This window comes from Chrysemys picta, chromosome 8, assembly GCF_011386835.1.
Source record: "Chrysemys picta bellii isolate R12L10 chromosome 8, ASM1138683v2, whole genome shotgun sequence".
NCBI classification, from domain to species: domain Eukaryota; kingdom Metazoa; phylum Chordata; order Testudines; family Emydidae; genus Chrysemys; species Chrysemys picta.
This window is the reverse complement of record NC_088798.1, coordinates 4416549-4430470: the sequence shown is the minus strand read 5'-3', so window position 1 is coordinate 4430470 and position 13922 is coordinate 4416549. Positions and strand designations below refer to the sequence as shown.

The window sequence follows — 13922 nt, the reverse complement described above, 5'->3', positions numbered from 1 at the left end:
TTTTTAAAAAGCCACAATAGGGGTTAGGATTTGGTATGCTGGATTAGTCAACGGTCTGATGCATTTTCAAAATAATTTTCAGAAACCCTCCCCCAAAATGGCACCCACTTCATCCTGCTCCTTTGAAAATGCCATAGAGTCACAGCTGCAAGGGGCTGTGGGAAAAGACCGTCATCCAGGATTCTCTCTTCTCTTGCTGTGGTGCCGTAGGGCAAACCGGGGCAGGAAGTCACAGCCTCCCTCCTATATGAAGAATTGGTTGCCTTTCATGGGAGATAGTTTCTCTTCACAGCTACCCAGAGCAGCAGGGAGGGACAGTATCAGAAAGGACAATATAACTAAGGCCTGCTCTACACTTAAAACTTAGCAACAGCATAGCAATGGCGCCGAAGCTCTGCCGCTGTAGCACCCGTAGTGTAGACACGGCCTAAGACTGTATTTTGTGAGTTAATAAATTGTGAAAAGCAGGTCTTTCCCCTTCCAGCTGACTGTATGTGACTGCATGCTTCTAGATTCCACGGTAATGAGTACATTAGGAAAACAGGCAGACAGATATGACACAGAGTGAATTCTCAGTGCCTTCAATTTCCACCTGTCTTGCAGGAAATAGATACCTTTTTCACAAGAGCCTAGTGCTACTCAATAGAATTTACACTGTGGATTAGGAATTCCCCAATAGAAAAGGAGGAATTTTAATGCAAAAGACAAACTAACAACATAGGTCTTTAAGGATCTGATCTGCAGTTATTTCTTTCTCTAACCCTTTTCTTTCCAGTGCCTTAGCTTTGCAATGAAGGTATCACTTTGGTGTGTTTTCTTTTCAAAATAATAGTAAAATACAACTTTAGACGATAGTCTATTTTTGCTCAATAATCAGAGATTTGTTCTTCTCACACTTGCTTCTGTTAGCTGAGGAAAGTCAGGGAAAACAGAATCTCCAAAGTAAATATAAGCATATTTCCATCTGGGAAAACGTACGGGGAAAATGCATGTAGCTAAGCAACAATGCATTTTGATAAATGGGTCATTTTCAAAGGCATGAATTGCATGTGTGCAGAGAAAATAGTCCCATCCAACCCATCCTGTATTTGAATGTTTGGCCCAGCCTATTCTTAAGAAATGATATGACTTTCTCATACCCCTGAGAACTCCCCACCTTTCTCTGTGCCTTCCACCCCCACCCAAAGCCTCAGGTCACAGTCACCATTATTGCTGCTGAGAATTAGACTCTAGCTCTGTCAATGCAAAGTGCACTCCTCCATTCCCCCAACCCCGGGGATAAGAGAACTGCCTCAGCAGCATTCCTCGTTCAGGCAGAGAGAAGCCAGGACTCTGAGCCAAACCCAAGTCTCCCACATGGCAGTGTGAAGCCTGTTCATTTTGATTGTATAATAGGGTCAGATTCAATTCAGTCCTGGCATGAGCTAGTGCAGCTGCACTGAAGATATATCTCAAAGCACTTGGGTGGGTAAATTTTATAGCAGGGGTCAGTGAGGCACAGGCTATGCAAGCACTATACTAAAGGTGGGTTCTTTACTAATGCTGAAGCATAGCTAACACTGATCATTAACAGTGCCAGCTGTGCCACTGTAAAATCCTACTGGAGACAAGACACTGTAGCTTTTATCACAAGGTAAATAGGGCGAGGTCAATCACATGCAATGGTAACCTGACCTGGCCTAGCTACTGCCTAGTATAGTGCCTGGGCTCCACCAGGATTGTACTGTTGGATAGCTCATGTGCATTAGTTATTCCAGAGTAAAAACATGCCTTTTTGAACAATGAAGACAAAGCCGTAGAGAAGTTAAGGCCAACCTTTTCAGAAGTGGCCACTGATTTTGGCTTCCAAATATGCCTCAAGTTGGACACCCAAACATTTAGGCACTCACAAATTAGTGGGAATTTGGGAAATTTAGCCTTAACTGACTTGCCCAAGGCTGTACAGCGAGACCGTGTCAGAGCAGGGAACAGACCCAAGATTTCCTCTGCTGTATATCTCCTTCTACTGACATGCTCATAATTGTACTGATAGTGAATAAGCCATGTAGCAAGATGTTGGGAAAATAGTTATTACTGGAAGATATTAGGATTATTTCTTTCTTCAATGAATAAAATTATACAGCTACTTTTAAAGTCAGACCTGTGGCATTTACAGAGTGGTTATTGTGCCTTCCTTGGAAAAAATATGAGCTAGAAGTAGTTCCAATGCATTAAAGTAATGAATAGAGGAAGTGAGAAATATTTTAAATTCCTAGTGTTACATTTCAAAAATGTTCTGGTTTCAGGATGATGGGGGGGGGAAACCCCTCTCTTTTTCTCTTGCTGTCTAATTTTTCTGAGTTCGTTACAAGTGTCCCACACTCTCCGAGTAATGAAATAAAAGGAGGTTTTGAAAAATGACACTGGTGCAGAGCACAAGAGCGGAAGTGAGTGTGGGATGATAATTTTGTAACTGCAACTGTTTAAAACTCATTTTTTACCCAGTGTAAATGGGGATCAGATGAGGACCCAAACAATTGGTATGTCAGGGTTCTTCTTTGCTATATTGCTCTGTTTAACGGTGTGACTTTTAGCTGCTGTTTGTCATCGGTAAAGTATTAACAGTTATTAGTGTACTTGGAAGTTACCTGCTAAGTGGCACCTAGTAAGTCTTGCTCCATGTCCACAAAGGCCTTAAGATGCAGCAGGAACAGCAGAATCTAGTTTGTAGGGTCCTTTTTACTCACAATACATAGCTGGACTTATGGAGGGAGAGGCAGTAGGAGTAAATGGCACTAGGGTCCATGGATCAGAGTTGTTGGGGAAGAATACCTTTCCATACACACCTCAGTAGAGAACCCTAAAGCATAACCTGCCCATTTAGCTGCAGATTGGGCTCAGGATTTGGGCCAAGGTAACTGTCCCAACAAGGGACAAATATCTAACCTTCCAGTTAGGCTTGAAACCTTCTGTTTTGTATCAAGGTCATTTCATTTTCTTTAACTTCCATATCATATGTTATTTCTATTATAGGGGGAACTGGTAATGACCCCTAGATGTAGGTTGCCTAACACTTTCCATTATAAAATATTATCTCGTCCTTTTTTTGAGAAGTTCTGTCACGTCCATTGTTTGCAGCAGGCCTTTGAAATCTGGCAGGGACAAAGCCTGCGAGCTAGAGACGTAACTTTCACTTTCTGCATGAAATCCCATCCTGGTGTGGTTGTAGGGATGTCAACCCTCCAGGATGGTCCTGGAGTCTCCAGGAATTAAAAATTGATCTTTCATTAAAAGATTGTGTCATGTGACAAAACCGCCAGGAATATGGCCAATCAACCTATTTGGTTGGGTTGTAAAACTGCCATTTCCCTTCTGTCGCCTGTGTTCCTCGGGAAAATTTTGGCAATCTGTCAAAATAGTAACTGAACAGGAACACTCCAAAGAGCCAAGCCCACACCGCCATCCAAGCTGCAGCACTCGGCCATTAGTCCTGTTGCTTAGCGGATAGAAGGCTGTGCTGCAGAGCTGAAAGCGTTTTGCGTTCAAACTCTGACGATTATGGATGTATGGGTGGGTTATTACCTCTGTACGTAACAGAATTTTTTACCTTTAAAAAAAGACTCAGGAAATGACATCTAAAAAGCTGTTAGAAGAATATTGTGTAGGTTGCAAAGCTAAACACTGTGAAGTTAGGAAATGCTTTAGGTATGATTCTCTGTGCAACCTTCAGTCTTCTCCCTTGTACATATGCATTATGATATAGGCTTTCATTACATGATCACATACTATTTTTCTCCACGGGATCTCTGCCTCATTCAGTGCATAGTATGGACACACAAGGGGGCAGAATTAAGGTTGCACAGGCAACCATAAATAGATAAGGCATTTCCTAACTTTTTAGTGTTTGAGTTTGCAATCCAACAGTCTTTTACTATCGTTTTTTTTTTCTGTGTAATATACAGTCTTCGATACTACATAGGTACTCTCACCAGAATCTTTTCCTCACTGTGGCAACAGCTACACCGGCAGCTGTTTAGCAGTGCATAATAACATTAAACAATGGCTTAAAACAGAGAAGGTAGAAACCTAGTCCCATTGATCTTAATGGCAAACTTCCCATTGACTTCAATTGGGCCAGAATTTCACCCAGAACAAATAGTAATACCAGCTCCACTTAAAAGTGCGTGAGGAAATTAGGGAAGCAAAATAGTTAATACCCTTAGTCTTATGAAAAATGCCACGTGGTCTTCCACGACATGCTCAGGATTCAAGTTTTACATCTTATGTGGAAGATGGCACTTCCAGGGTCCCACTGCCCCTTTATACCCTGCTGTGGCATTGGTAAGTACTGACTAAGAGAATAGAAAGAAACCTACAAAATTACAAACGACACTTCCTGTAATACCTGCATTTTCCTTAGTGGCTTCTTATGCCAGTCCTGGCTAGGCATAGTCCCTGTTTAGCTCGTGACAGTCTGAGATGGTATTTCTGCAGATATATTATTATGGCATTACCCAGTAAGAAACCTTGTCCAAGTAAAAGCTCCTTTGGTAAATGGCCTTCCTCTCTGTCCTACCTTCTCTTTTAATCCTATTTAGATGGAAAACAGGCAATACCACACTTAATGTAAACTAAACCAAAGTGTTATTGACTGTTGTTTTACCTAATGCTGATCACTCCAAGAATTGGCTGAATGAGACCACATCTGGGAAACTGGCAATTAATTAGAACTGATAATTTTATAAATTAAAAGAATTGAAGGGCCCACTATGGTCATCTATTCAGACTCACTATGTAATGCAGAGCAAAGAATTTCAGCCAGCACTTAATGCAGTGGAAGGAATTATTTTTCCCTACTATGTAAGTGAACATTTTATCACCATCTTCTTCTAGAAATTCCCTTTGTCAGGACTCAGGCCCTGGGTTTTTGCTGATGATGAGCCCAATATTTGGATCACGGTAACATCAGAAAGCATATGAGCTGCCCAGATACCTCACCTCATTTTACTGTATTTCACCCGTAGTGCTTTGACCCCCATTTCCCATCCACCCCTCAAGTTATATAAGCATATTGTGGCCCACATTAGATTGTCAGATATCACATTATCATGTCTGTGCAAAGAGGAAACTGAGCAATTTGGCTCAAATGGCTTTTCTATGTTCAGCATGTTCCACTGCAAGATCATTTGACTTTTTCCAAAACACATGGAAGCACTCAAAACTTCAATATTTAATATTGCCTTGAAGTGCAAATTGTCAGATTCAAGGAAATGAGAAAGCGCTTATGGCAGTTGACACTGGAACCTAATGTGCATCACAGAAACAGCAGACACTGTGCTGATTTCTAGACTTTTATTATTATTTAGTAGCACAAATCAGACAGTGAGGACTGTGTCGTTATAAGAGCTGTCACTCTTTATTTTGCTTAGCAGAACAGGCTGCTTGGATCAAGACTGAGCATGCTATGCTGGGACCATGTCATTGCTCATTGGACAACCCCTCCATCTTAAAGAAGACAGCCATAGAACTTCACCTAGGCAAGGTTAGCCCCACTAGGAAATGGGGTTTTCTCAACCCAGTGGCCCCTTTACTTCAAGTATTGTATTTTCTTTATTTGTATCTTGATTTTCTGATCTGGGGTTATTTTAAGCACTAATGTGCATAGTAGGCTGCACATCTCTGAATTTAGAGCTCTCTATCTTTTGTATCTTTTTAGCTTATTGTATCCTTTACATGTGGAGAAAGTGAATAAGGAAAAGTTATTTACTTGTTCCCATAATATAAGAACTAGGGGCCACCAAATGAAATTAATGGGCAGCAGGTTTAAAACAAATAAAAGGAAGTTCTTCTTCACACAGCGCACAGTCAACTTGTGGAACTCCTTGCCTGAGGAGGTTGTGAAGGCTACGACTATAACAGGGTTTAAAGAGAACTGTATACATTCATGGAGGTTAAGTCCATTAATGGCTATTAGCCAGGATGGGTAAGGGATGGTGTCCCTAGCCTCTGTTTGTCAGAGGGTGGAGATGGATGGCAGGAGAGAGATCACTTGATCATTACCTGTTAGGTTCACTCCCTCTGGGGCACCTGGCATTGGCCACTGTCAGTAGACAGGATACTGGGCTGGATGGACCTTTGGTCTGACCCAGTACGGCCATTCTTATGTTACATCAAGTTTTATCAGTGTGTGTGTATATATAAAAGAGAGAGACTAATGGCGGGGGAAGCATGAGCAAGAAAATTTCTGTGCGAGAGATACTGAGGCATCGCATGTCCCTTCACAGACTTTTAACGTGAAAAGCCATCAGTGAAGGTCGGAAAGGGAGTGTCACATGGATGAGTGTGTTTGCAGCCAAGTAATTCTATACAACTTTTTAAGCACAGTTGTGACAAATTAATAAACTTTTTTTTCTTTCATGACTTATGTCAAGGAATGGTCCTATTGTTTACCATTACATAAATTCCTTAGCATTAAATTACATCTTTGATTAAAGCAGCAAGGATAAAAACAAACGTTAATAACTAAATTTATTCCACTAAAATGAAAATGCCTCTAAGGTGTAACCGTCAATGCCATCAAAATAGAGCATCCATCATGTAAACAATCAGAATGAAATCTACTTCGCCAGCATAAAGCCCAAATCACCCCCCTCCCCCACCCCAAGATCTGGTTAAGTCCAACCCAGGGCCACGGCCAGGGCCTCCTTCTCCCTGTAGCTGCAATAGTGATTGTAGCCTTTTCATGCCACTTGATGGGGTGTCAGGGTCTGCAAAATGATATATCCCATTGCCTTCACCACATCCACACCCTCCATGTTGACCCACGTGCAGCCAGCACACAGAATCCCTGTTCAGTTGCTTTGCAATTTCTACCCATGTATACCCACCACAAGGTTTAAGTGACAGCTTCGCACGATCCCTCTGCACCAAGTTAAATTTGCATCAGTATATTCGTTTTACAGTTTCAATACAGGGCAATCTTCTCTGAGCAAGCTGGAGCAGGAAGACTGTATTAGCCCAAGAAATTTAATTTAAAAATTAGAAACATGAATAATATCTGGTTATCATGGATTAATCAGTGAGTTTGTGGATGTGAATATAAAATTAATTTATCTACAGCGAGTTATTTGAATCAAAGTCTTATGCTTTTATGCAGCTGGCTATCCCTCCAGGAGTTCTGTTACTGGAACAGCGCTTTCTTTCAATTACTTGCCGTGGAAGTTATTTGAGATATATCAGCAAACTTCAGAATCTCTGTGAGTCTAGTCCTTCCCACATTCTCTTAAAGTGGGCGGAGGCTTTCAGTTATTCAACTCCTTAGATATTGCAGTCACATTCTGTTTCACCTAAGAATGGAGTATGTTTCCTCTACAAGATTATCAGCTTTCTATCTTGGCCTAAGACAGGAGAAATTATTAATGATTTATTCTTCATTTCAATAAACTATACTTTACGTGTGGCTAAAATAAGCAAATTAAACTATTCCTTGACCAGTGCTTGACAGTGCATAGATCTCTCTAGCAAATTGAAGTTGTACTTCCATGGTTCTTGATACTGGCTTGTAGTCTCTGGAAGGGGCTTTCTCTGTATTTGAACAGTTGTTTTGGTTTCTTCTTTAAAGCTGAGTTTCACTGAGTTGAACAGGCCAAGTTTCTGTCTCTCCTAGTGCAGTGATTCTCAACCAGGGGTACGTGGACCACTGGGGGTACACAGAGGTCTTCCATGGGGTACATCAACTCATCTAGACATTGCCTAGTTTTACAACAGGCTACATAAAAAGCACTAGCAAAGTCAGTACAAACTAACATGTCATACAATGGCCTGTTTATACTGCTAGACAATGCACTGAATTGTAAGTACAATATTTATATTCCAATTGATTTTATAATTATATGGTAAAAATGAGAAAGCAAGCAGTTTTCAGTAATAGTGTGCTGCAACACTTTTGTAGTTTTATGTCTGATTTTGTAAGCAAGTAGTTTTTAAGTGAGGTGAAACGGGGGGTACGCAAGACAGGGGTAGAGTAGAGTAGTCTGGAAAGGTTGAGAGCCACTGTCCTAGTTTGTAGTCAGTCCATCAGTATCTGAATATTATTCTCTCTTGGTGTTAGTCCATCAGTATCTGAATATATCACAAATTTTCTTTCATAAAGTATAAATGTTTGGTCTTTATCATTCAAAAGTTCTTTCGAAGTTAAAAACTGCCTTTCAGTGTTTGTGCTTTTCTAGAGTTTTTTGGTTTTTCCCACCTCACTACGTGAATAGGTTGGGGGGCTCAACATCTTAGAGGATCAGGCACTAAATCATTAATGTTTGTGAAGTGCTTTGAAACCCTTGGATGGAGTGTTGTAAAAGTATAAAGGATTATTACTGTAATATTACAACAGGCATTATCTTATTTTCAGACACCACAGGGATGAAGTCAGACATCGGCAGGTAGATCCTTTGTCTGTTTCATTTTATAACACTACCAAAATATAAATTGAGGTGTAAAATTCAAAGTGATTATTCAATAGTGTTACTATTCATTTTAAAGAGAACAATGTTTTCATGGTAACAATAGTCAGTTGAATAACCATATTCATATTGCAGATCACAATCCTAAAACATAAAATGTGTAACATTTTACATAGGTTAATACAGCATTATCTTTCATTCAGGAATATCAATTCAAACTCACAGTGGAACAAAGTATGTAAAAAGAGCCCAATCCTGCACCCATTGAAGTCAAAGGCAAACCTCTCAGTGACTTTAAGGGCTTGGTCCTGTTCACACTTGAGAAAATTATAAATCCATATAATTTTTAAAGGACAGTATATGAATCAAACAGTATATGAATTTTAAAGGACAGTTTACACTTGAATCTTTGAGGTAAAATTCTTACAACACTGAAATCGAACCACAAACTTTTCTTCTCTCTCTGAGTTTAAGTATATTCTGCTTAATGATTTCTTACATTAGGGACTGATCATGTAGGGCCGAGCACCTGTTTTGAGGAGCTGAGTTCTCTGAGTCCCCCTGGACTTCAGGGGGAATTGGGTACACTCACAACTCACTAAGTAAGGCCTTATATTATTGGAGCTTTTGAATATTTCAGAATGTCTCTGAGGCTGAAGAGATTGAAAAGGCAAGAAGGAAGGATTTTCGCTTTGAATACACGTACTTTTTGTTCCTGGGGTGGCGTGTGTTCAGCTCCATAGGCAAAGCTGTTGAATTCTGGGGAGCATGAAGAGGGGCTGATGGCTCAGACTGGTTCAGCAAAGGAAGGGTCCTAAGGGGAGCTCCTCTAGTGAAGATGGTTTATTTTCTAGCTTTTGAGGAAGTAACCAGAGCTGTGAGGTAAAGGTATCCAGATAATTGCCTTATAGGCATCAGACAATCTGGGCAGCTCCCCTTCCCTACTCATCAGTGACTTTTGGCCACTCACTACTCTCCTGCCCCAGCCAGAGGTGATGGTCCCCATTTGTCAGTCAGTGGGGAGAAGGGTGTACAGCCAGCCACCCCACTCCCTTCACTCAGCTGTGGGGCACCAGCACTCTCAGATGAGGGAACTGCCACCCCACGACACCCACCCTGCAGTCATTAACTTTAGGATACTTCCAGTCCCCGACAAGTCCATGTGGGCAGTTGGACAACCAGGGACACCATGACCCACCTTTGAGTCAGCCTGTGGTGGGCAGGTCAGAGACCCCTCCCTGCCCACCCCCAGCCAGTCCCTCAAGGCGATGAGGGTTGCCAAGGCAGCATTTCAAAAAGATGGGCCAAACCTCCCATGTCCCCTAGCTTCACTTGAGCCTCTGGGGGCCCGAGTCCCGTCTCCGCCTGGGCCAGCACTGAAAGACGGGATAACAGGACAGGCACGAGGATGCCCCTCTAACAGGGGACGTTGGCAGCCCTGGGAGGGGGGGGGAGGGAGAGGAGTCTACTAGCCCCCCTCAGGCACTGAGTCAGTTGGGGGGCACTGAGCCCCTTTGGCAGCCCTGTGGGGGGGACTCCACTAGCCCCCCTCAGGCACTGAGTCGGGGGGGGCACTGTGAGCCCCCTGACAGCCCTGTGGGGGCGAAGTCCACTAGCCCCCCTCAGGCACTGGGTCAGTTGGGGGGGCACTGGGAGCCCCCTGACAGCCCTGTGGGGGGGGGAAGTCCACTAGCCCCCCTCAGGCACTGAGTCAATGGCGGGGCGCTGTGAGCCGCGTCCCCCCCCCCCGACCAGCGGGGAGCAGCGCCCCTCCCCCACGGCAGCGAGGGGGTGCACATTAGCAGCCCCGTCCCTTCCCCCAGTGGGTGGAGCTTCCCCCACTCCTGGGAGAAAAGGGAGGGGCAGCTCGAGCCTTTCCGTCCCTCTTTATCCCCCCCACTTCTTACCCGCTTAGTAACTGGGGCCTGCAACCAATCCCCAGCTAGCCGGCCGGCTTCAGAGCCAGCTGATTGGCTAGTTGGTTGGCCGAGCGCCCTCCACCAATCCTGGAGCTCGCTTCTCTCCCAGACAAAGACTGCCGCTCTGGCAACTGGGTTAAACTAATCTGCCCCTCCCCCTCGGCTCGCGAGCTCCACGGCAGCAGCCCCTGGCGGGCCGGCCAGCTCCGGAGCGTACCAGCTCTCTCTACAGCGAGGGGGGTGGCCGCACGAGATTCAGACTCTGCCCCTGGCTCTTGGAAGACGTCACCCGCTGCCTCTGTCTCCCGCGGGCATCTCCCACGCGTCCGTCCCGCCGCAGGGTCCCTACGCCCGCTGTGGCGTCACACACTCCCCCTCCCCCGCTTCGATGGACGCTACCACCTCCCCAGTTCTCTTGCCTGAGCAAGCGGGAGCGCGCCAAGGGTTAAGGGGGAGGGTACCGCCCAGCTCCCTCCTCGCGGGGGGAGTGGTTTAGTCCTCAGCAAGAGGCGGTTGGCGACGGTTGGGATGGGCCCCTCAGAGCCTCTTAAAATGAAACCTAGCGGGGCTGGGAGCCGGGCACTGCGCGAGGGACTGGGAACCGCCTGCTCTGCCCTGCGCGCGGGGCGGCGAGCCGGCCACGGAGCGCGGCACCGGGGGCTGCCCTGAGCCGAGCGCGGGGCTGCTCCCAGAGGCACTGCCGGGCAGGAGCGCTGGCCGAGCCCGGGCTAGGGGCAGAGGCGTGCGGAGCCCGCCGCGGGGGCGGGGACCCTCGGTTTGTCCGTACCCCCCCCCCCCCCAGGCGGCTTGTGATCTGGGACCCCGGCTGCCTCAGGAAAAGCCCTCGCGAGCCGCAGCGGGGCGGTGACTCCTGTGGCGAGCGGTCCCGACAGCAGCGCTGTCGCGATAGTCTCTCGAGCCCGAGACTGGCCCCTGCCCGGGGGGGAGGGGGGCTTCTGCTTCCCCCCGCCCCCTCTTTATTTTTGTAATTAAAATATTCTCGGGGGGGTGATTGCCGGACTCGTACCCCCCCCCCCCCCGCCCCTGACTATCGCTCGCTCCCGTCGCGATGTACAACACGGTGTGGGAGATGGACGGCGAGGACCCGGACTGGCGGGAGGTGATGATGCCCTATTCCACTGAGCTGATCTTCTATATCGAGATGGACCCTCCAGGTAGGGGGAGCAGGCCGCCCTCCGCGCCGGCTAACGGGCTGATCCCTATCGCTTTCCCTCCCCCCGGGCTCCCGCGCCGGGCTGGGCAAGCCGGGGGGCGGCTCGGCCGGGCCGGGAAACTTCCCAGCGACTCTGCCCCATTGTCTGGGGGGCAGAGCGGGTTTAACGGCTTCTTTTCCGGGAAGCGTCCAGAGCGACATGCCCTTTAGCGGGTGGTAGAAAACCGCGGGGGGGGGGGGCAGAGGAGAGACCGTCCCCCCCTTTTCCTCTCCATGTTCATTGTTGGAGATGATGCATTTGCTGGTCAATTCCCCTGCAATGCTCCTTTTATTTTTTAAAAGTATCTTTACCTGCGTGTCCTGTGTGGAGCCTGTAATCCTTTAACATTCTTTTGTTTTTAAATATTTTTAATTAAATTTCAGTTTAATAGTTTCTAGGATCTGGCAGATTTTATTCTCTCTCATCCTAGACCTGCACTGCATTTTTTTTTTAAATGCAATCTCTGGGAGAAAACTCCTAGTTACTTTAGTTCGGTTTAATAAGGTTATTGTAGGGAAGGTTTAAATGTAACTTTTTCTAGGAATGGTGTCTCGAAAATGTATTGTCCCAAGTTTGCCTGGGGTAGAGGGCTTTTCTTTTGTGTCTGTTAGGGAGGAGTGAGTGGGAAGTGGGGGAGAGGGCTGATAAATCAGAGGAGAAGAAAGTTGGTTACATTTTTCATTAAACTTACTAGAATTCATAGTTTGATTATTAAACTGTCAGAGTTCTGTAATCTTAATGCTTTTTATAACTGTATGAGAGCAGCCTTAATAAGCAGGGAGACTTCATGCCTCTATTTTTGTTTAGCTCAGGATGTAAATTTCAAGGTCTATGGTATGCAGAATAAATGGGCAGAGGAGACTTCCTTTATTGTATAAAAGCATATGTGCACTCGCATATTGTTGGAGAGGTCTAAAAGAGAATTTTGGAAGAGTCTGTACTCAAAGTATATACTTGCATGTGACTTTATAATATAGTCTGTTACAGTAGAATGGACTGTTCTGTTTCTTTAGGTATGTGGCTAATTAGATTTAAAGTTTTTCTTAATATTTTTGGCCTTAGCCATCTTCTCATGTAATTTTGACACTTTATCCAAAATAGATTTGATAGATTTTTTTTTGAGTGCTGACCACCACTCATTTAAATTCTTGCATAGTTGACATATTCCTAAATGTCACTCTTGAAAGTTTAACAAAGTTCAATGAAATCTGCTTCAATTTGCCTTTCAGTTGTTCCTTCATTACTAAGTAGGAAATCATAATTTCAGTAAATATATCCTAATGTCTCATGTTAACAGCTAATACGTGCTCATCTGTAATAAAAAGGAACTTAGATGACCCCAAATCTTTTAGCGTTGGTATTACATTTTCAGATGGCCCTTGGAACAGCTCAGTGTGTGGAGGCTGCTAGCATATGAAAGGAAAATGTTAATTTCTGAAGTATGTAGGCCTATCTAGCTGAATTGGTCAGAAAATAGCTTTTTAATAGCCACTCCATAAATATTGCCATGCAACCAAGCTATGAAATCTGTGCAGAGTAGAATTTTTTTTTTCTTTTTTTAAAGCAGTGCTTCTGTAGTTAAGGTTGTCAGTATTTCTATTACGAAGCTTTATTTTCAGGGGTTCTAACTCTTTTTATATACATTTTTAATTCTGGGATGAAATTTAAGTATTAAGGGCTCAATACTGTAAGGCGCTGAGAACCTCTTGGAAGGTTACACTCAACATCTTAGAGGACCAGCTCTTATTGTCCAACTAAGAATGTGTAAGCTGGCTTATGTGGGTATGTATAAAATTTGTAGCTAAGAGTTCAGGGAGGGGGAAGATGATGATGTTGGTTCAAGAGGTTTTCTTTCTCCACAGTATGATACAGTTCATTTAAGGGGCTGGAATTTTTCATTTTCCAGGAGTAGTTGTTTAAATCCCCTTGTTAAATTATGTAATCTAGACATTTTGGGCCAAAGTGACTGGAATTGCCCTCATTTACACGAGAACTGAATTTGACCCATTGCCAGTAAAAAGTTGATAATGCTTTTTAGTGCAAAATTTGTGTCTGCCCAGCAATCCATATTTGTGAGTAGTTGAGCTATTGTCTGAATAGCCTACAGACTAACAAGATACATGGGAAATCATAAAGCCTCTAAAGGAGGTGGTAAGTCTATTGGCTCTCCTCACGCAGTTCTGGAAACAATGTTGGCCTTCACACCTTAGACTAGAATATTGACATTTATTGACAGTAGACCCCCAGTGACTTCAGTCTAGGAGCAGACTCTTGATTACAGTCTAGTGTCTCTAGTTCAGATACAAATAAAAGCAAGGAGAATCTAATGTGCAGTGTCACCTTTAACCTCAAAC

General features: G+C 44.4%; 1 protein-coding gene and 1 long non-coding RNA gene across 5 annotated transcripts in view; one reads left to right on the top strand and one right to left on the bottom strand.

The window, feature by feature from the left end:
• The window catches only part of PIK3R3 (phosphoinositide-3-kinase regulatory subunit 3), a 313811-nt gene that overhangs the window by 261240 nt on the left and 38649 nt on the right, over positions 1 to 13922 (top strand). Inside the window, exon 1 of one of the 4 annotated variants that reach the window (XM_005302997.5) lies at positions 10817 to 11529. The exons of the other annotated variants lie outside the window; for them this stretch is intronic. Within the exon in view, the coding sequence (XP_005303054.1) occupies positions 11424 to 11529 (106 nt within the window). The 5' untranslated portion in view covers positions 10817 to 11423. Of the gene's footprint in view, positions 1 to 10816; positions 11530 to 13922 lie in introns of those variants that run through there. 4 annotated transcript variants of the gene reach the window in all.
• On the bottom strand, positions 6514 to 10836 carry LOC135972962 (uncharacterized). Its single transcript, XR_010589581.1, has 2 exons — positions 10343 to 10836; positions 6514 to 7376 (listed from the first exon to the last, which is right to left on the bottom strand). It is a non-coding gene; the product is annotated as an uncharacterized LOC135972962 (long non-coding RNA).